Raw genomic sequence first — 22,924 nt, 5'->3', positions numbered from 1 at the left:
GTTTTTGTATGAAAAAGAAATTTTAGATATGATATTTACAATATATCTTTTCCTCTTTAATTTTTCGATTTACGAATAAAATGAAGTTGATGAAAAGCCTTTGAGGCACGCAGACACGCACAGAGTCCTGTAATTTCATTCGTTTTGTTGTTAGATGCAATTTTATGTGCATTTCATTTTGTTACGCTTAATTAAGCGTACGAATTATGCGTGCTCTTCAATTCAAGAACATCTCGCAATTTACGCGTTTCTTTTCAGACGAGTAATAACGTAAAAGCGGCGCTTCTCGTCTGGGGACGTCGCATATGCAGCCGCAAATGGCAGACACTTTATAATCATTAGCGTGAAATTCGATTCTTAGCCAAGTGACGACGTGATAGCCGAAGAGCGTCTACGATCTCGTCCTGCGAGCATGAGGACGGAGACGTCGAGGACGAGAAAGGACAGATTGCATATTAGACCGCGAGGTAGAGATGCGCAAAGGGGGGCACGCGTGTGTTATGACATAATTGCTTAAGAAAGTTCGGAATGCGAATACGCGCAGCACGCGCGCACACACACACACATACACACACACACACACACACACACACACACACACACACACACACACACACACACACACACACACACACACACACACACACACACACACACACACACACACACACACACACACACACACACACACACACACACACACACACACACACACACACACACACACACACACACACACACACACACACACACACACACACACACACACACACACACACACACACGCGCGCGCGCGCGCGCGCGCGCGCGTGCACATGCATTTGTAGTGGTAAGTAGTCCGTGCCGTTACGTTCGTTTCGCAAAACTTGTCCGTGCTATAATCGACATCTGCTTTTTTGCTCCTTTTTATATACGGAGGAGGAGATATATATAATTGTATCGTTCCCCAGGGCACCGGAACGTCGGCAACTCGTCCTCTGCATTTTTACGATGCCAGTGACCTTCCCTTACTTTTCGAGCGCAGCCGAGCGATTTCTTGTCTTTCCGCTATTCCGAAGGAAACGGCGACCGGCGACGTCCAAAACTTTTTATTTACAAATCGAACAATTGAAAGACAAAGAATATATCGCAAATGCTGTACAACTCTGATTTTTTTTTTCACAAAAAGGTCATTTGGTAAGATCAATGGTATCGGAAAGAATTGATGCAGTTCGCTACGTCGTCCACGATGCCAAAAATGAAAGAAAGTATAAGTAGTTTTCTTTTGTACTTTTTACTTGATAAATATTATTTAGAAGCTAGCTTTCTCTAAGATTTTTATATATACTTTCGCGGCGGTACGTGAAATTATATTTATGTCTTCAATTGCCGACGAGTATAATGAGACTTAAAGACTCGTGCGAGATTTTACAGTTTCCGTAATTTTCTTTTTCCCCACGTCATGATTGCTATTAGTGAACGCATCATTTAAGACCCATATAGCTATCCCCGGAGAAAATGTACGAATTACTTTCGCGCGGGAAAAAAATCGCCCACGTCACACTGGGTGCGATATCTTTATCGAGAATATTTTATTGCTGCACTTTAGCCGCAATGCTAAAATTAACGTAGAGTGTTTCCCATCGGATTTCATCCGCTATCCAATCTCGTTTTATTGGGCAACACCGAGGTATACGTGATTATCCGGTAAAACGCGTTCATTTTCGTTTCCGGTTCAAGACGACCGGTTCGCAGGCTCGGATCGCGGCACGCGTGAAACGGGGCTTGCAGAAGGAAAGGGCAAAACCGGCCGAACTATATTCCACGGGCCGTTGCTCCTCGTAACCGGCCCCGACCGCCGCGCTGGTCGGTCGTCGTAACCGCCGTTTCGTGCGCCAAAGTGCACGGTTGCGGTGCAACATAATTAAGCTGGCTTATGGTGTTACAGTGCCGATCTTTTCCGGCGTGAACCTCGCGGTTCGCCGACGAATGATTCGCAAACGGTCGTAAATCGCGTTCGAGCGCACCATGATTTTCACTTAAGCGAGCGTTACAAATTATGAGTCGATTTTGTGTCATAATCGTTGGCCGACTGAAAAAAAAATAAATAAACGTGCAATAATTCACGCCGCGATTTCGCGCGCGCGAATGAAACCCGATTTATCTTCGTATTTTTATAGTCTTAACTTAGTATTTTTATATATATAGCCTCCTATTACTTTTCGAATCTCGCCTCAAGGACGTATCGGATGAGATATGTACTTAGAATGTAGGTCGATATTTTGAGCCGCAAACAGTTCAATGATTAACTTTTATTATAGCATAATTGAGATTATTCGATTCTGATTAATAGAAGGATAATTAATATTAATATACTTGTTTAAAATATGTTTTCTCCAAATTAATGTCATATAATGTTATGGATATTAAATTGATTCTCAATATCCATCTCGAGACATATCGCATGTCTTAAAATTGGTCTTAGCTGAATTTCTCAGCAGAAACGTTATAAATACGGGTCTTATATTCACGTCAAAACAACCCGTAGAGTTAGCTTTTACACCATTTATCTACATTTATCTAACGGTTCTGCACACTGACTCATTCCAGAGTCTTGCCCCCGCATCTTATCGACATGAATAAATTAAATACTCGGTCGAAGAAGGTAAGAAGTTCTTTAATAAGAAAGAGAGCAATATTGTATGTTTAGTGTTTATTTAAACACCGTAATTAAATTTTATAAGAAATCTACAATTCTAAACGCTGAAGAGGTGCGCATAAAATTATATTACGGTAAAAAATAGATGTAGAATGGAACATCATATAAGCTGAAAATTTTTAATTATGCTCAGTGGAAGTAGTTACCTGTCATTTATCCAACTCTTCACAATTTAAAAACGCATTTTAATTGTAAACGAGGAATTACAGTCGCAGAGACGATGAAAAGCGCTTGTGAAACGTACTTGTTACAAGATACACCACCAAGTTTCGGGTTAACTGTTGCGAATATCCGGGAAAAGCGTATCACTTTGACGCAAAAGCTGGATGTCCAGCGTGTCGATGATCACGATGAACAAATTGACACCAACTCACGCTTCGGGTATTCACACGCAGTTTTCCGCTGTTCTCTCTCGATATCCGATTGTCAAAACGACCAGTGATACTTTTAGGGTCAAGTTTGATTTGCAAAACATTCACTCGAGCTCTTCTTACTGACATAAAAATTCACAAGAAGATCGCGATTCACAAGAGAATTGAGCATATTAATATATATTACTATTACATTTATTTTAAGATTATTGAATTGCGAGAAACCAAATTTAAATATCAAGATTACGTTACGAAAATATTATATTTATTCTCGTGATCCATTTATGTAACTATATTATGTAAATATATGTCACATTGCAAAATTGATTTTTAGCTGAATTTATTAACAGAATTAATTATAAACATGAGTGTGTGTAACTTGTTATTTTCTTTTTTTTTAAGAGAAAGATATTGCCATTATTAAGCCGTGCAAAATTCTAGTTGCGCGAATTGCATTAAAGTCCTTTTATTTTTTGGTTGTTCTTCTTAAGAAAAACTTTCTGAGGAAAACTTTATTAAATCGTACATTAGGAACTGAAGTTTCACATGCCGGCAACTCCCACGTTTTCTTGAGATTTATCATAGTTGGATTAGTTACTTAATATATTGTTGCGCTGCAACGAACATATAAAGATTTACGAACACATAATTCTATCAACGCATGTTTAAGTTTTTAAGTAAAGAAGCGATTACCTAAAAAGGGAAGAAATTTAAAATTTATTATTTTTATGGAGGTCTTTTGTATCTTCTTTTAAGACAAGAGATATTATTATTTTAATCTTTAGTTAGAGATCTCAATAAATATAAAATCTTGTTTTTTGATGTCACACACAGTGTCAATCTGAAATCAAGTTTTAGTACTACTGAGAACAGTAAATATCAGAATAATTTTGCGCTATTCGAGAAAAATGAAAGCTTATAGTTATGCAGCTCCAGCGACATGCAGAATTGCATGGTTAAATTCTAAGAAAGTAAATAGAAAGTAAAATGAATCTATTTCAAACGCAACAATATGCTTGAAGGAAGAGAAACTTATATTTACTCATTTATCGAATGCGTAAAAAATAAACGCTTTAATGAAATATTCCCACAAGTTAATGGTCGTTCCTTACGATCCGCGTTAAGTCTGAAAATTTCTTATTTTCCACTAAGAAACTCGGTAGAGAGAACAAACCGAGCGCCATCCTCGTCTATTGATCGATTATCGCCGGTTCAACATGGCATCGGGGTGATATTCACGTTTAGTCCGATCCTCGGTCCTTTAAGAAGGACGAGGATTCCTCGTGAAGACCTTTACATTCCTCGAGCATCCATGCAAGAAAACCATCAAGATAAATCCGCTATATAGTTAATCGGATTTCTTCTTAACGACCAGCTACAGCTGGAACGTAATACGTGTGAAACGTTGACGCAGGTTATGGGGAACACCCTCGCTCGGGGATGATAGTTTGGACAGCAACGTTGGCTAATCCGGCTTGATATTCCAATTTTTCAGGTACAAGCAGTTAAGAGCTATCTCATGGTTCGTTTTTACACGCAAATTCTATTATTTAATTATCTTATTATTTAATTAAATTAAAAATTAAGCATGAAGTTTATTTTGTGACGAAGTAATTAACGCAGCGTGCTACAATTTATTTATTTATTTAAACATTTATAACATGGAGTAATTAAAAGCGAGTTGTTTTTAGTGTTAGTGCGAGTGTTAGTGTTAAGTTCTTTTTCATTTACGAATTTATAATAACTGAAGTAGTTTTAAGTTAATGTCGTAATTACGAGGATTGGTAAATACTGCCGTAGGCGGAGCTCCTTCTCAGAGAACAATTCCAGCAGGTTTGCGAAGAGAGTTGTTCCTGCAAAATGCAGAAGCGATGACGTTTTCAACACACGCGCGAAATGCTCGCCGCTATTCTATACTACAAAGAGATCTATTTATTCGATCAAATGTGGTATACACGCAATTCCGTTGATTGCGTTGGTGGACTACGTCGCTCTATATATCTGGTACATACTTGGGTATACTATTTCACTTGTCCGGACGGCACGATGACGAATGACAAACACAACACGTTTCAGTTGAAGGAGAGTGAGATCGACGTGAGATTAAGTAAATGCTTTCAAGAATTGCTTCATAAAGTCGAAACAGTCGACTGTAAAAATAAAAGCAGCACTCTCGAGAAGAGGCGCAAGGAGTAGAAACTTTTAATGGCGAAATATCGATGTACTTTTTGAAATAATCATCGTATATACGACAAAGTACACGCGTTACATCAGCGTTAATGATTTATCGTTTTAAGCTTCTTACTTAGACTTTGCTACCTCGGAAGAATTAAGCTAATGTCGTGGCATGACGGCATGATAATGAATAATGGAATGCGCACAGAAGCATAAAAATGAAAATAAAGATACACGTAAGAAATATAAGTTTAAAAATGCATATCATGTCCCATAGAGATAAAGAAGGCATGAAGAATTGAATATTCGAAAAGAATCCTTTTCTATTTTTGTATGTATTATTATTGTAACAATGTTGATAATGATACTACACAAAATAAATTAGTAAACTGTTGTTTTATTGAAAGAAAACATTTTTAAGCAATACGAGATTAATTTGTGTATATATCCCATAATATATAATTACATATATATTACCCGAATAATTTTGTTGTATAGCGGATGAGAAATAACAATATTTTAATATTGTTGTAAATTTAATGTTATACATCTCTATTTTTTCAAAATATAGAACACAAATTCTTATAGAAATTAACTTACGTCTATTTAACAGAAAATTTGATATTTCAGATATAAATCCAATTTTACAACTTTCTCCTTAATAAAAACTACATGTATTGCGATATAATGTGATATGATCTATAAAGTTGTTATTTTTTTACTCAAACTGTGACAGCTAAAACAAAAATATGTAAAAAAGATATGAGAGACAACAGATATCTTAACTAATTAAAATATTAATCTTACTAGAATGTGTAATGTTTATTTTAGAATATTCAAAAATCAAAAATAACGCTTACCGCTTTTTGCAAATTCAGATAAGCGTCTTTCATTCCTTTATCATCAAGAAGTACTAAATATTCTTTAAGTTTATCCAATACTTTATCAAAGGGTGTTTTATAGATATACCCTTTAAGTATATCGTGACAATTTGCTTTGCGATAATGAAGCCACGTAACGATGAATTCGACGAAGTGACACGATAGATGTTGCATATTTATGTTAAAAATGAGATCACAAGTACTCTGTATGCTGCAAAGATGAGTCATTAGCGTAGTTGCTTTAGTATTACAAAAGTGTAATAGAGCCACTAAACTTTGATATACCACATCTTGCGATATTGAGAGGTGTGTCTGTAAAAAGATAGCAATTAAGTATGCTTAACGGATTGTTATCTTTTATTTATTTATTTTATTTAATTATTCTCTCATAATTCTTAATTAATATCCCTAATTATTAAAACAAACAATACAATAAATCTTTTGATAGGAAAATTTTTTATGCTTTTTTATTCCTATAGTTTTAAATGTAACTAACCTGTGCATGAATGGTATGGTAAACCTGATAAAGATTATTTAGATACTTATTATCGATATCGATCGTGATATCTTGCAAAACGATGGCTAATCCATCATCATTTAATGTTAAAAGTTTGCATATAAATTGCATTCCGTTTGCTATGCAGCTCGGTGATTTTCTTGCGTATGTTAACAGGTCAAGCAATTTTTTTATTTTTACCGCCAATGGCTTTTTGCACTGAAAAACAAATTTGTCTTAAAATATTCGACAATTTTATTTAAGTTTTTACACGTACAACTCATAATTATTATACCTTTACTGATGATTTCTTTTGACAATAAATAATAAACGTGAGCAGTTTTATACTAGTGGTGGATAATTGTGATCTTTCTTTCGAAAATCCGTATTTGTATAGCTCTTTCAACAGCCAAAAATTATCTACATATGTTTGAAGCACTGTAATCGAAGTTAAAACATATTTTTAAATGGCAGAAACGCACATCATATTATTTTTATTCGAATATTTGTATTTTACCTTCAAATGACTCGCATGACATAGCGGTATCTAACAAAATGTACGCTTGTGTTAAAATTAAAGTCATGAATTTCGAATCTGTGTTCTTCTTTAATATAATATTGACAATATTATCGGCGCTGGATATTACGAAAGCTATCGGTATCGTCGATGGTCGGATAATATTAGCTAATTTCAGAACCGCCTCTATATGCGCGACTGCAAATGCAAATTAACGAGACTCTCTAATTGCAATATTAGATATGAGAGAGAGAGAGAGAGAGATCCTAATATTAATTTTAAATAAATAATAAAATATATATTTCTCTAAATATATATATTTCTCTAAATATATATTATATATTTTAATAAATTTATATTTTTCTCTATATTTTTTTTAATCTATATATATTTCTCTAAAAATTTAATAGTATTAGAGTATCAACTTAGAGTATTTCTCGCAATAATCTTTCTTGGAAGATTTATCGAATTATTTTGACAAACCATAATCTGATGAATACGATGAAAGAATGTTAGGTAACAAACGCCACACAATAGCCGCGACTTCGTCCACGAGCTGTGTATTATCTTTGACCATTTGCATTAAATGATGCAACCCTTTCACAGCAACATTAACAATAGGTTTGGGATAACCGACACGTATCACGAACTATGTGCAAGTAAATAAAAATTATTATTTATTCTCATATTAAAAAACTGTTATATTTTTACTAAAGTTATTAAATATTAATATTTAACTTATTGAAACGTTTAAAATTATCCTATAAAAATATTAACAAAGAAACATTAACGAAGACGTATAATCAAAAATACTAGTTTGATGTTTTATCTCTTTTTTTCTTTCTTTTTTCGACATCAAAAAAATAGATATTTTGCTTACCAATAAATGATGAACAACTTTGTCGCAACTGAATGATAGTGGCCTGATGTCGCCATCGGACTCTATCAGCCACATATTTAAAACTTGGTTCAGTAAGTTTTGCGAAATGTTTGGACATTTAAGACAATAACGTACAAGATCAATATGATGGGTATAAAATTCGCTGATTTCTGAATGTTGTAAAATACTCGTCATTTGATTAACCGCGTTTTCATAACGATATACTAAATTAGGACGCGGATGAGATAGAGACGTTACCTGCGAAATCGAACGCAATTAACGCATGGCGCAAACAAGTACGAGGTAAATATGTACTCACAGCAAATAACAGCCACAGAGGTTTTAAAATCGAGACTGAAATCGGCACAGACTTTGGGAGTAGCATGATTCTAGCAATTAGCGATTTTAAGGATATCACGTCGTTTCTGAAGAATGAAATAGAAATTATAATGTTTGAATTGAAACAAGAAATAATACGAAAAAAATTTTGTTTTCATACTCTTGAGTGCCAAGAAAATGATAGTATAGCAGAATTATAAGGGCCGACCCATCCTTTTTGTATGCTATGGCGTCGTTCCATTTTGTCGAATCTTTCGGCAATTGAAGGAGACCTAGATGCAAAATATTTGCAAATTTTGCTGTTTCCATGGAGAATGCCGTTTTACCGAGAATACCTAGAATCCGTGATAGTAATATGCAGGTGCTCCTTCGTAAATTCTCTCTGCAATGTGAAACGTTACTTCGCGATTTATGTATGCTGTTGTTCAGTGGTTTAAATATACATCTTTGAAATATAAGAGATTCTGAAACGTCAGTAATAAAATATATAATACGCCCAATTTACTCTGTAATATTGCAAATTTTAGAAACGATTTTTATTAAATATTTTCATAGAATGCGCTATGAATAGTATATGAAGTGAGAACAATAGATCTCTCTACATATCTTTAGATTACAAAATTATGAAAACTGATGTAAAAGAAATAACATAAATGTTAAGGAAACTACAATTAAAAGCATTAAAATTATCTCGCAAGAAATAATGAAGAAATTCCTAACAAATTCAATATGCATTGAAACATTAAACTAAAAATGAATAGATTTTCTTTAATACACGAAAGTTCGAAGATATTTGAGCAAAGATATTTAAAATATCTAAATCATTAAATGTCTTGCGAGCTTGTTTTTATAGTTGTGTATACCTCACTGGTTCATTTAAAAAACAATTAATTATATATTTAATTATAAAGCAGAATATATTCACGTTCGGCAATTGCAACGTAATTCAATCGATCATTGTCATACAGCATTAGAAATGGCGCAACTTACGAAAACTGTACGGTCAAATATAAGAAGCGCTTCAGATAACCATTGGCAGTCAACTGGTTTGACAAGTTGTCTTTATTACAGTTGTTTAGCTGATACAAGTGGTTTAAACAAGAGATGAGATTTCTATAAAACTCGATCAAGTCGAGACGAGACAAGTATGCGTCCTGCCAAAAAAAAATGTGTTTATTACTTATTCATTACGTACGGTATATCATTAATAGATTTATATTATGCGATATTCTTTAATGAACGTACTTTAATGTATGGTATAAGTATATCCATCATCGTATCGTACACGCAAATTTCCAGATCGTCTTTCTTCTCGCGAATCTTAAGCTCGATCTGATTCTTTTCCCTCAAATCTTGCATGAAACAGAATCTGTCAAACGGGAAATGTTTGTAACAAAAATGGTTTCGATATCGACACTGAGAAAAAGTAGGTAATTGACGAATATCCCACCGAGAACTGCTAGCGCAAGTACCGCACAATGAATCAGCGGCGAATAAAATCGCGTTGTCGTCGTCGCTGCATTTGACAATTTTTGTCATTGACTTTAACACATTGTGACAGACGTCGATAATCTCCTCATCAATATTTTTATCAAAAGTTGCTTGTTTCTGCAGGACGACATTTAACATCCTGACAACCGCAAATTTTAGCTTATTCTTCTGCAATTCTTCGACATTCAGATTCTTTACGAAAAGTACAACTTGCTGCAGAATACAGTCCGTGTCGAAGCTCACATCTAATTTTAGCGATCTAAAAGTCATTATGATAAATGTTGGAACTTTACTATAATAATTGTAATCGCTTTAGCAAAGTATTTAATAATAGTTAAAATCATCGGTATATTAACAAATTTACATGGAGATATAGATAATTGTTAAGTGTATAGATATAATGAATAAGCAATATATAATTGATAAATAATATAATACATTAATTTATATCAAATTATATATTATAATATATAATTAATTCAATGATAAAAATATATAGAGGATAATACTGAAAAGATTGCGTTATGTTTTCATAGCGAACAACGGTGAGAAGAATATTACCTAACAAGTACACCGGAGACACTCTGAATAAGTCTCTCAAACAGCGCTGAGTCTTTGAGTGATTTATTTACACAGTAACTGAGTCTCAACATTGTCTGTATAGCTATTATAGCCGCTTGATTCTCATAGAATTCTTTGTGGGCGCTCAGAATCTCGAAACACTCGAGGACGACTCTGCGAAGAAAATAGATAAAGATATCTTTCAATCGTGAAACGTGGGGTGGGGATGTAAGAAATCTCGAATTTTGCAAATAACTAAATCGTCGAATTCTTCGTAGCGTAAGAAAGGAGTTGCGTACTTGATGAAATCTTCATCCGACGTCTGCATGACGTCGCATATGGTGGATATCATGTCGAATCCGACGAGCTGCCCCACGACGACGCCTCTCTCAGATTCCCTCGTATCCCTCAGGAACATCAGGATCTTTTCCACGACCCAGACCTAATTTCATCGCGCAGGATCGAAAATAAAATTATAATAAGAACTATATACATTGACGCGCGGAGGGGAAGCTGCTGACGTTTCAGATGCCGATTCGGGCCGATACTGTCTCGCGTTTTCACTTCTTTCCGCTCCATTTCCGCTCGATCGTCCTCGATTCGTGCGTTACGCGTTCGCGTTACAAGTGATGAATACCGCTGTAATTTCGCTGAGTTCATACCGAATGCACGCGAGCCGAGTCGTAACGGGCTCTTCACGCTCGTTCAGATTAATAAAACGCGACCCTTTGGTCCTTTCTCGCGTGTTCGCGGCACTGATGATTAAAAACTCAGCGAAATTATGTCTTAATTAAGAAGAAAGTTATACTTTATTAAGAGGAAGAGTAAGAGTATAAGAAGTCGGGGGAACGTTGCTCGCCAGCGTTGAAGTCGGAGGCAACTTTCCCGGAAAAAGAAATATATATATTACTATGTATATAAAATGTACAATATTTTTCTCGACATTCGATCTCTCTTGTAGTCTGATTGTTATACAAATATTTGCTCTCGTCAGCGTAAACGCGAAACGAGGATCGAGCGCCGCGGCACGGTGAAACGCGCGCGGCGTATATAGTCGTGAATATAGGTTTTCTCTTGTACATACCTGCGAGTTTCCCGACATTAATCGGTTCTTCATATGCGGCAGCATGTCGTTTATGTCGCTCACGCACAAATCAAACAACGACTCCATCGCGTTGAGAACGGATTGTTTTCCTACAAATAACGCAACGCAGACAAATTTGCGCCTGGCTGAGAAGTTGTCGCGACGCGTGGGTGTAACGAACCGAAGTGCGTCGCCTATTCCAGGCGCGCAAGGTCAATGGCTAACTTCTCGATGTTAAAAGAACGCGATTTGCGGGAGGGGTGTTTGAATATGAATTTAATCGTCGAATGTTGTGACACGAGAACACGTCGCGATACAAAGTTGGACAGGAGAGAATTGGAGAGAAATGTGTGTCTTTCATGTCTTTCCTTAACTTCGTACTGGAATATATTCTCGGGAACCCGCAGGGATGACCGCATAGTCATTTCAGTTTGGGAACTCACTGATTTGATTTCGATACAATGAGTTTACACCCGTACATCATACACACGCCCATGTTTGCGTGTTTTTGTCAACGTGATGGCGCAACGAGTATCTGAAGAAAAGTAAAAGCGAAGTAATAACTTATTATTAAAGAGAGAACATGTATATCGTGTAATATTATCTCATTTGCATTAGAAGTATTTTTTCAAGAAAAATGTATATATATGTTATTATAAATGTAAAAAATATGTACCATAATATATAATAATATATTTTTTTAATACAATATAATATATATTATATATTATGTTATTACATACAAGTTATTATTATCATATTAAATTTTTCACTTTTTTGGTAAATGCTGAAAAATACGTCCAGTTATCCCTGACATTATTGGAATTAGATTCGATTAATTCTTCATGGAATAAAATTTCATATTTTTCACGCTGAAGAAAGGGGAAAAAAAGAAAAAGATCTAAGTTCAGATCACCATTCCTGTGGAAAGCAGGACTGAACTGGATCTTTTGTCAGGTCTTGAAAATAGAAATCTTAATTATTTTATTAAGTCTTTTTCTCTGATATTTATTATTATTATTATTATTATTATTATTATTATTATTGGTGAAAAAGACGCTTTATAGGATACACCGTTAGGTTTCGGGTTAACTGTTGCGAACATGCGCGAAAAGCATGTCACTTTGAAGTAAAAGCTGGACGTCACAGCGCGTCGATGACCACGACGAACAAATTGACGCCATCTCGCGCATCGAATATTCTCACATGCCGGCTTTTCGCCTTTCTCTCTTGACATCCGATTGTCAAAGCGAACAGCGAAACTTTCAGGGTCAAGTTCGATTTCCGAAGCGCTCGCTCGCTCGCTCGCGCGAGCTCTTCTTGCTGGCGCGAAAAATTTCACGCTTCACGAAGGAATCAAGCCAGCCCGCGTCGCTCCATTTCGCCCGATGGAAGACGTACGGGCGACCGCAGATTTTCCTGTCTTTCCCAATTCGTACTTCACGCACCAGATAACTGTCGCTGCTCAATTAATTTTATCTCCCGTGTGATTTAGGCAAAAGTTATAGAACTTTCAACGTAACTCCCGTCATATTGTGAAATTAAGATGCTCCACAAATAACTCTCGGGAGATTACCGATACGCCGCGAAAACGTAAAATCGCCTCGCTTTCGCGGTCCGTGAGTGAAATCGTCTCGCGCGAGGACAAACGAGGGTCCGATATTTAACGAGCGTGCGATTACACGCGCGCGAGCGCAAGTAATCGTGATATTAATTAATAAACGCGCCCGACGCGTTCGAGCGAGGAAACGCCACGCGATCACGTGACGAAGACTCTATATATACTTCATTTTCGTTACTTTTCTTAGCTACCTCAAGAACGTACTCTAAGTAGACTAAAGAAACCGTTTATCGCAGAAGTGGGTTACGAGCGCACGATAATGCACGATTAATTAATCGAAAATAAGGCACGTAATGATGCCGCCGAGATTTCGCGTCATTCACAAAACACATCGACGCCCCACCGCGGATCGATATTCGATCTCGAACGGGTTTGAATTGCATTTAGACGCAGGGCGAGAAATAAAATTTATTCCAGAACAATTCTCAAAGCGAGTTTTCCACGTTCACCGTGAAATTTCTCTTGATTATGGCTTGAAGATTCAAAATAAAATTTCTACAAGCAAAATGTTACAACAAAACGCAGATTTTAGTTGTTTCAATATGTATATACTGAGCAACGTAGGAATTCCGAAACACGTTGCTAATCGTTAATCACGGTGTTCAAAAGCATTGAAAGAGATTTAAGAAAAATTTTTCATTACATATTGCACGATTTTCACATGTAGTTTATGATAAGTAGGCACTATTTAGAGAAATAGATCTGTGACAAAGAAATATTCTTCTTTGTATCATGAAAATTGTATAATAAGACTTTTGCTTTACTTACCTTAATATGCCGCGGTCGTTGATTAACAAGATAATATATAAGAGGTAAAAGTAGCGTAAAGAGATTACTTATGCAACAATAACAAACATCATTTACTACAACGTTGCAATTAATGCTTTTAATAGATCTCCGTCTCTCTCCTCCCCCCCTTCCCCGTTTATACTTATTCTATAATAATCAGTTTCTTTCTTACTCTCAGTAGTGCCGCGCTACAATGATCATGACGTCGACTGTAATAATCATGATAACAATAATCAGAATAATAATCGTGAGCCGTTGGTTGTAAAATGGCATCGGATTTTTCAATGTATCTAAGATCCATGAGAGAGCTACGCGAGATATCTTTTTATCACCCTCGTCTGTCTCACTTCCTTGCGGAACGTTCAGGTGCCGAATTCGATTCACCGTCCGCGGATTGTCCTCAAGCCATTTTACAATCGCCCCGCTCGTGTGCAATAACGCTATCAATAATCGTACAATAAATGCATATGTGAACAGAACTGTAACTATGGAGGATACATAATATTGAGATAATCTTGCATTCGCGTCGAGTCGTCTTCGAAGTCGCGTCTTCTTACGCGCGAACGCGTAATCGCGTGCCAGGATAGTTCGAGGAAAAGTCGATTTAACGTGAAAAAGATCGCGGAATGTCTCGACCTTCCCACAAACGACAGCGAAATTGAAGTCGCGGATGGAATTTCTTCGCTCGGGTGACGCCGCTGCAATCATTATCTCCCGCTAATTGAAACACAACGGCGAGATCGTATTGTCGGCGTATTCCCGGAACGGGTCGCGTTTTCGCCGACGGCAGGAGTTTTCTGTGATGTAATCTTCTTGATGCTGGGAGGCATCAAAGATATCTTCCCCGCTCTCGCGCGTTGCCAACAAGATAATGAATATTCGCGGTAACGAGACGCAACTTCGAACTCGACGACGTGAAATACGAATCAGCGATTCTCGCGATGGATGTTCGTCTCGGTTTCTCCGCACAGCTAACGCTAGACGTACTTATATTCTATACCTCAGATAAAATTCTCTAAGAACGCGCCGATTAGAGGCACGAACGACGATAGCCCGCGAGTGACTACCGAGCGTCGAGATATCTTTGTAACGTCGTAGAAACGCGACAATTATCGTCGTATTTTAATTGATTTCGTGGAATTTTAAAAAGCGAACGAATAAGATTCTATAGCTATAATAAATAACATACGCATAATGATACAATAAGAAATGTAGGTTGACAGGTCACGTAGTAAAAATGAGAAGAAAATAAAGTCATTAAAATTAAAAGGGAACTTTACATTAAAGCGTACCGATATAAAACACAAACGTACTCTCTAAATCTGAATCAGTGACTATTCAGATTTAGAGAGTAAAGAAATAGTTTCGCACGTTTGTATAAATTAATATGGATAAATTTTGAGGAGTAACGTGCTTTACGTATCCTTAATACGTATTAATGAATAATAATAATTACTGATCAATATTGATCATTATTTTGAACATAGTTCGCTTTCCGATTTTCAAAGTCACTCTATTTCTCTGCTGTCCGAAACTTTAATACTATAACGCATCTTACAATACACAATAATTAATTCTTTATACAACACTCGTCGTAATATACTATATAATATATATATATAATAATAATAATGATCGTACAACTAACAATTTTAATGACGTTACTCATCTTCAAGCCACCGGCCAGAGACAGAATCGACGTCCTTTATGAACGTCTTGCTACGATAAACTATACGAGATTCAAATGCAAAACGTTCTTTAAGAATGTGCAACCACTCACGCGATGACAGATATGGGCGACTCGTTAAATTAACATGTTCCGCGATTCCTATTATAGATTCTATTTTACATTATTATATATATATTCATATATTTACTTATTTATATATATATATATATATATAATTTCTCTTTCTGTATTTATTTCTTCTTCCTCTGTCTGAAAATCTCTAAGCTATATGTTGTAATGACTAGTTACACGGTAGGATTTAATTTAGTTATGTGTACTCAACAAGCCAGTCTAGCTTTTCGACGCGTCACCTGCTGCCGTGTTGATGGCGGTCAGAGCATAAAGAAACGCTTGAACACTCAGGATGATATCCGCCATCCATTTTGGTGCTGAGAAACACCTCGATTGTACGGCGAGATCGCGTCGGACATGAACTCGAACGCGCGTCTCCAAGCACTTACAGCTAAATGATTCTCTCGATCGACGTTTCGACATTCGACGCGACCGCTTCCCTTGTTTCGTCGGTCTATACTCGAAGGATGTGTGTGCCTCCCCTTGCCTTATCTCTAATGTCCTTTAGGCGATATTCTACACTGATTGGTATTCTACACCGACGTACAAGCCGCCTCGAACGATATCCGCGCGCGAGTTACACAAAGTTCGCGCGAATGTCGTTGTGCATTTTACGTAAAAGTCTACTTACGAGTTTTACCAAATTGACGTTACTTTAGTAGCAAGCTTGGACAGATGAGAAGAACTTTTCACAACGATCGATATATATGCACACCAACTGAAGTTTCCTCGTACATTTCCGACGCGGCTCGTATGTACATCGTCCCCCGTGTGCTTCTTATTAATATTAAAAAATACAATATACGACAATAGTAACGCTACGGTGACGGGAACGGCGGCGACGCGGGCGAGAGAGATAATTAAGGCGAGAAACGCCGAAACGTCGATCTCGGGCTGGACTAGAGTCTTATCGTAAAAAGGAAAAAGAATGAGGGAAAATATTTCGCTTATCGAGAAAACGCGCGCTACAATCGGTTCTACTATCTTTGTCTTTGCCCTAAGTGTACGAAATGTACAAGCGGATTCGATTTTGTAGCGGGAATACGAGGGGAACGGCGTAATCCGAAGAGAAAAGACCAGATCTGGACGATCCCGCAGCTTTCCCCCTTCGCGAGACTCGCCGATTATTATTGATTTATCTGTCCTGCAGCCTCCTATGCCGAACGAAACGAACCCTTAACATCACCGTTATTGAACTCTTGTCTCGGCGATAACGCATTACGTCGCTATATAATTATAATAAAGTGTGTGTATGTATATAAGATATTTCGTATCGGCTACTTGCACGAGCGCGAACATCGGCAGACGGAATTGTTTACGGACTCGATCGACGGCCGATCGACTTGCGCGTCGACGGGATTTCACTTGATCTGGTACTTTCTATAAGCTGTTTACAAAAAATTCTCTTCTCCGCCGGCTCCCGGATTCGGATTGATGTGAACTTTTGTGAGTCATCGCGCTCTGTGTGTATGTGCGGTGCTCTGTTCTTTTCGTTCTACTTCTGTCTCTCTCTTTCTCTTTGTCTCACGTCTCGGGTCGCACGCGAGTCCGTGAGCTCGAACGGCAAGATCGATTGGCGACGCTGGCGTGTAAATAATAGAACGAGCCGCGCCACTCTGCTGTATACGCGGCTCTCGTAACAAAGGTACTCACACGGTTATCGAGGCGTTATTTTACCTATGTATATCACACTAGAATCCATGGTGTCTGCAGGCGCTTCTTCGTACGTCGGGACACACGCTGAGAGTTCCGCCCGCAGAACCCTGAAAGATAATTCGCCAATATATACTATACCGTGGAATATCATGATTCTTGCCTTGATTACATATTTAAATCAGAAAAATAAAACAATCCTCAAATTTTTACGCTTAAACAGTTTTTAAACAGTTATTCCCGTATATTCCGTAAAGCTGACGTGCGAGCTTACCTGTCATTGTTTGGCGGAATGGTACCTAGCTAGCTTCATTTGCAGCGGATTTGATATCTTCATGTGAAAGGCGATGTCGTCCAGGGAAGCGTCGCGAACGTCCAATCCACCGATCGCTACGAGCTGATCACCTTTGCAGATCTTGCCGGTTTCGATGGCCTGACCGCCCGCTGTCTGTAGGTAGAAATCAATAGAACGCGGTGAGCGCGAACCGTCGCTTACGCTGATAGAATTATAGAATCAGACTCACTAGTTCCTTCACGTAGACTCCCTTGTTGCTCCAGAACGCGGCGAAACAGAGACCAGCTCCTTTGCCGCTTTTCTTCTGTATCTCGACCTCGTATTCCTCGGTTGGTTTCTCGTGGCGCAACACCGTCATCGTGATCTGTAAACAACGAAATCGCGTCACGCACGCTCAATCGACCGAACGAGGTCTCGTCGAGAAAATATTAGAACATAGTGACAGTCCTAGCGCCGCTTATCACATTGCAAGCCTGTCTCATATCTTTTTCTCGTTTCATAAAACGAGGACAGTCGTTTAACAGAGTACAAATGCCACGTACAGTCCCAGGAGCTTGCTTCAGGACTGTCTCGCGAGCTTTGTCGTGCTCTATCTCCCTAAAGCTATCGCTGCCTATGCTTAGAATCTGATCGCCTGGCTGTAACCGACCATCCTTCCCAGCTGCACCTTCGGGAGATACGTCCAAAACAAATACCCCGTTCTAGAAAAAGTGTTATCTTTTATTTAATAGTGATTAAATAAGTTTAATATTGATTAATCATTAATATTTTTGAAATTAAGTGGCATCAATATATTCTATTTGCATATTCTACATTTTAACTAAATATCTCACAATTCGACAAAACGAAAATTACAAAAGACGGTGCGACGTTACATGTCACGCGAATAGATAAAATGCTTTTAGAGATTATTAAATATATACTTACACAAGGAGTGTTAGAACCACCAGCGATGTAGAAACCTATACCTTGATTCTTCTCCTTCTGAAATTCTATCGTTATTTCCTTGCCGACATCTATCTTGCATGTCTTTGGATCCTGCCGGACTTTCTTCTCTTCGGGTTCCACCGCTTCCTTGGCGGTCCCTGATATTACAGTAGCGGAAGATCAAACATTAAACATTAAATAGATCGTGCAAAATCATAGTTTCGAGAACGAAATGCGTGCGTTATTATGAGATTTCCCGTATAAATGAAAGATAGAGACTCAAATCGTTAAACTCACCCGCTGCCCCACCCTTTTGCGGAGTCTTCTGTGCAACCGAAATTGAAGAATCATCCTTGAGTTCCTGACCCTTAGGCTTTTCCTGCTGTTCTTTATTTTCGTTAGGATTGCAAACCACTAGTTTAACGACACCCTCCGCTTTCTTCAATAACTCCGTTGCCTAAAAAAATTAACGAGATAGAATGTAGATAGCTTAAATGTTTAGCCCCTAGATTGGCAAGATAATTCCTTGTTTAAAGAAGAGAAAGAGAGAAAAGTACGAACCTCGTCGTACGTGCGACCTAACAAGCTATCCAGATTAACGGCCAGGATCATGTCGCCCACTTGCAACCCAGCCTGAAATATCGGTCGCGTTGTAAAGTATATTAGTTCCGCTTAAAATAGGTTTCAGTACAAGGTCGTCAGTACAAGCGAAAATTACCTGTTCTGCGGCACTGCCTTCTTGAATGTCGGACACGAAGATACCTTGTCCTACAGCCAGATGTTTCCCTTCGATAATCATTATGCCAAGGCCGTATTGATTCTACGAACGATCAATTAGCAATTAATATTAGAAAGTAAGATTGTTGCAAAATATCGATCGCTCAATTGCGGTAATTCCAGACACTTACCTTCTTCACTCGTACGTCACGGACTCCCTTGTACTTCTTGAAGTCTATATAAACCTGTAACACATGAGACATAGTCCATCGGTTCATATCTCGAAAAAAATCTCTTTTACTCTATTTATGAAAGTTTTAAGATTGTAAGTTTCGCAACAATTCTCTTCAAAGTTATAATTTTAATGTAGATCAATCAAAATTCAGCATTCTAAGAAGTAGTTATTTCTTTTTGCACAGTGAAAAAAGATTAGTTTCAAAAAGCAAGAATCTTTTTTAATTTCAAAATTATTAGATTCTTATGTTACATGTTTTTTTCGCAAGAAATGAGTTTATCGATGATCTGGACATTATGTATGATTTAAATATATATACATCGATGTGGGTGTGTGCTGTGAATAGATCTCTCAGTATTTTATCTTTTTTCCGATAATATTATCTAACATTGTTATTCATATCGACAAAGTTTATTGATTATTCATGTTTTTATTAAAATAATTATGCAACATTTCTTTTCCTCGCAATTGCTGTTCAATTAATTGCAACGCATCGAATGTATTATGCAACGCTCAATTGCTTTTCGTTGCGTTCGATTCATTGTTTTATGATGAGTACTACAGCCGGTTTTGCACGATGAAAATAAAAAAAGGTAGACGCCGCGAATTGACTCACGTCATCCAAGGTTGGTGGAAATTGGACTATCGGCTTTACGGCGATGTCGTCGACAGCTTTCGATCGTCTGCAACCGGGACAGGGGAAATCCGTTTATAGTTTTAATGAATTTTGTTATACATGTCGTCTCTACGTCACGCTACATTGCGGAAAAAGCTCTGGTATCTCACCGATAAACGATGATTTTGAAGAGAGTACCGGGCATGCCTTTGATAAGCGCGGAAGCGTTCAGATGACATCGTCCTTGCAATGCGCAGCCGTTTATCTAAGTGGAACAGAAAATAATACTTTATTCGTTTTCAATGTTTACCATGTTACATAACGAAATGAAACACGTAACAAAACGCGACTTGTGACATTCCAGCTAACACATAAATGCAAATTTTTTTAATTATCCGGATGTGCGATATGAAGATAAAAAAATAATTTTAATAAAAATGAAATAAAAGCTTGCGCGCACATTTGTATATATATGATTTCGTTTTTCTAATATTTCCTTGACTTACAGATTGACTGTCAAAGTATCACATCATTTCTACGTTACACATACTTGAAACTCTAAGTACATTATACTTTAATTATAAATGTCAAAGTTCTCTCGCAAAATTTGGATTAAAAAATTTTTTCTCTTCATCTATCATATTAAGCGCAATAGAGACACATTCGTTGTTTTTCGGCTTAGCGAATACACATTCTAGGCGAAAGCATCCTGTGCTGTTATTTTCTCGAGAAAACCCGCAGCGCGCAACGTCGCGACGGGCGAGTTAAACGGATTATAGACGGCGCGTGAAACGAAGGTTAAACAACCTGACGACGTGGGGAACCGCGGTCGTAAATGGCACGTCGTAAAAACGCGGGAAGGGTGGGAGGAGAGAAGAGTAAAATACTCACCTCCAATATCTCGTCGCCGATGAGAAGCCCGCCGTTCTTGTAAGCTGCACCCTTCGGATTGAGACCGCAGACGAACACCGCCATTCGGTTTCTGTCCTTATGTCCCGCCAGAGAGATGCCCAATCCCCTCCTGTCCTTCTCGAGGGTGACCATCACCACCTTATGCCCGAGATTCTGGTATTTCTTCTGTATTTTCACTGCAAAATAAGAGGACATTTTGCGTTGTAGAGATCAGTCGGCCAACGTGTACCATCCGATGCGCACACGTTGGATTTTACGCATGTGCTTTTTTAGTGACATAATAATCAGTCATCTTTTAGATCGATCATGGGATCGATTGATTGATTGATTGGAGAGATAATAAAATTGTATTTCTCTATTAGTGGCTGCCAAACGTGACGGAACGATCATATGGAATGAATATCGATCTCTTCTGTGACGTAAATAGCATATAAATATCTGCAATTCCCAATTGTTTCTGAATCGCGGTCTACATTTAGCACGGTACGTCGTGTAACTCACTGATCGTGTAGCCGAACTCGTCCTCTTGCTCCGGATCTGCTTCGATCTCCGACTTCGTGCGTTTCACGTTTCCGGCGCTTTTCCGCGAGATCTATATAGGCAAGTGATTTTTACAGCGTGTTATATCGTAGCGCTAGAGAGAGAGAGAGAGAGAGAGAGAGAGAGAGAGAGTCGGAAGTATCGACTTTCGCTCGGTTACCTCGATGCCGCTCTTCGTGTAGACATTTCCCTCCAGCATACGCGTGTCCTCCTCGTCTGAGCTCTCGTCCGAGGAATACTTGGGCTTCGAGGCAGGCTGCGCGACGGCGGAGGACGCGTGATCCTCCCGTTCCTCGCTGACCTCGCGAAGGATACCCGGATTCACTGGTGGCGACGGGGCTGTTTTCCGAATTGACTTCTTCATGGAGGATCTGAGAGACAATGCGCGCTTTTGAGTCAGGAAAAATCAAGGCATTCTGATGCCGACCTCTCGTATCGCGCGGAACACTTGCGGATGAGAGATAAGCGATAGGGAAAAAATGCGCATCAATGCGCATCAATGCGCATCAATGCGCATTTTTTTAACGAATATTCGTGTCTATTTTACAAACTTCAAAGTTCTTTTTTATAATGTACTTGTGTATAATTGTGATAATTTCCTAAAGAGCTTAGGTAAAATTGAGAGAGAATTAATGAAAATGAAGTTCACAATTTCTCTATATACCTTCGAGAACCAGAAGCCGAGCCATCCGAACTTTTCGAGCTTTGCCTGTGGGTATCTCCGCGTGAAACGCCGTCCCCGAGTCCTGGCTACGCAACAAATAAATTGACATTTTCAGAAGTGGAGGATTAAAATCTCTTTTTATATCAATAAAATATCATCCATGTGCCGTTATAAACTACATCAATAAAAGTGAGATTTATTGTGTGGAGATATTCTCGCGTGGATGATGTGCTTTATAACTGCGCGATCGTGAAGAAACCGTCTAGATGCAAATGTCGAAAGGCATAAACTATTTATGCAAAATAAATGTCGGCGAATAAAAATGCGAATTGATTGTTGTAGGCCGGGCTTAAAATTCACACGTGCAGCGAGTACGATTATCCTCGTAACGGTGAAGTCTGCATTCATTTAATTAGGGCAGAAATACACTTTACCGTCGCGCAAAAACTGTAGTCGGCGATTCAATTAAAGAAATTAATTAGCGCGACACTTCTCCCGCGCCATTTTGCCAATTAATGCAGCAATTGTGTTTGTTTCTTATGCAGAAGGCTGAGGGAAATTGCGCATCGCAATTTTTTTAATTGATTGTCATGAACGATCATATAAATTGCTATATAGTCGATTGTACGATACTCACGTAGGTATATCTAATGCGCGACAA

At 38.0% G+C, this 22,924-nt stretch overlaps 3 protein-coding genes and 1 long non-coding RNA gene across 9 annotated transcripts in view; 2 read left to right on the top strand and 2 right to left on the bottom strand.

The window, feature by feature from the left end:
• Positions 1-22,924, top strand: part of Nompa (no mechanoreceptor potential A) — a 243,128-nt gene that overhangs the window by 119,323 nt on the left and 100,881 nt on the right. The gene's annotated exons all lie outside the window — the stretch shown is intronic.
• LOC143908030 (uncharacterized) lies at positions 26-5,655 on the top strand. Its single transcript, XR_013260025.1, has 2 exons — positions 26-4,564; positions 4,870-5,655. It is a non-coding gene; the product is annotated as an uncharacterized LOC143908030 (long non-coding RNA).
• On the bottom strand, positions 5,766-12,070 carry LOC143908028 (uncharacterized). 3 transcript variants are annotated; one of them, XM_077425262.1, is made up of 14 exons: positions 11,494-12,070; positions 10,709-10,851; positions 10,410-10,583; positions 9,603-10,107; positions 9,348-9,511; positions 8,518-8,739; positions 8,338-8,443; positions 8,019-8,276; positions 7,622-7,787; positions 7,139-7,336; positions 6,917-7,059; positions 6,622-6,840; positions 6,105-6,437; positions 5,766-5,980 (listed from the first exon to the last, which is right to left on the bottom strand). In XM_077425262.1, the coding sequence occupies exons 1-14, from the start codon at positions 11,578-11,580 to the stop codon at positions 5,963-5,965; spliced, it is 2,736 nt and encodes a 911-aa protein (XP_077281388.1). In that variant the 5' UTR covers positions 11,581-12,070; the 3' UTR covers positions 5,766-5,962. The 3 variants fall into 3 exon arrangements, with proteins under 3 accessions (XP_077281388.1, XP_077281389.1, XP_077281387.1); XM_077425263.1 differs by having other exon boundaries at positions 5,766-6,437; positions 9,603-9,726; positions 9,808-10,107; positions 11,494-12,069; XM_077425261.1 differs by having other exon boundaries at positions 5,766-6,437.
• Positions 13,974-22,924, bottom strand: part of LOC143908034 (multiple PDZ domain protein) — a 91,973-nt gene continuing 83,022 nt past the window's right edge. For all 4 annotated transcript variants that reach the window (XM_077425268.1, XM_077425270.1, XM_077425269.1 and 1 more), the window contains 15 exons: positions 22,264-22,349; positions 21,760-21,970; positions 21,561-21,651; positions 21,039-21,235; positions 20,318-20,412; positions 20,148-20,214; positions 19,488-19,541; positions 19,298-19,399; positions 19,141-19,212; positions 18,877-19,036; positions 18,580-18,737; positions 18,195-18,353; positions 17,882-18,016; positions 17,632-17,805; positions 13,974-17,467 (listed from right to left, as the gene is read on the bottom strand). In XM_077425268.1, coding sequence (XP_077281394.1) covers positions 17,635-17,805; positions 17,882-18,016; positions 18,195-18,353; positions 18,580-18,737; positions 18,877-19,036; positions 19,141-19,212; positions 19,298-19,399; positions 19,488-19,541; positions 20,148-20,214; positions 20,318-20,412; positions 21,039-21,235; positions 21,561-21,651; positions 21,760-21,970; positions 22,264-22,349 — 1,758 coding nt within the window. In that variant the 3' untranslated portion in view covers positions 13,974-17,467; positions 17,632-17,634. The remainder of the gene's footprint in view (positions 17,468-17,631; positions 17,806-17,881; positions 18,017-18,194; positions 18,354-18,579; positions 18,738-18,876; positions 19,037-19,140; positions 19,213-19,297; positions 19,400-19,487; positions 19,542-20,147; positions 20,215-20,317; positions 20,413-21,038; positions 21,236-21,560; positions 21,652-21,759; positions 21,971-22,263; positions 22,350-22,924) is intronic.

Source organism: Temnothorax americanus, unplaced genomic scaffold (assembly GCF_048541705.1).
Source record: "Temnothorax americanus isolate GAGA-0224 unplaced genomic scaffold, ASM4854170v1 Scaffold9, whole genome shotgun sequence".
NCBI classification, from domain to species: domain Eukaryota; kingdom Metazoa; phylum Arthropoda; class Insecta; order Hymenoptera; family Formicidae; genus Temnothorax; species Temnothorax americanus.
This window is presented reverse-complemented; position numbering and strand designations above follow the sequence as displayed.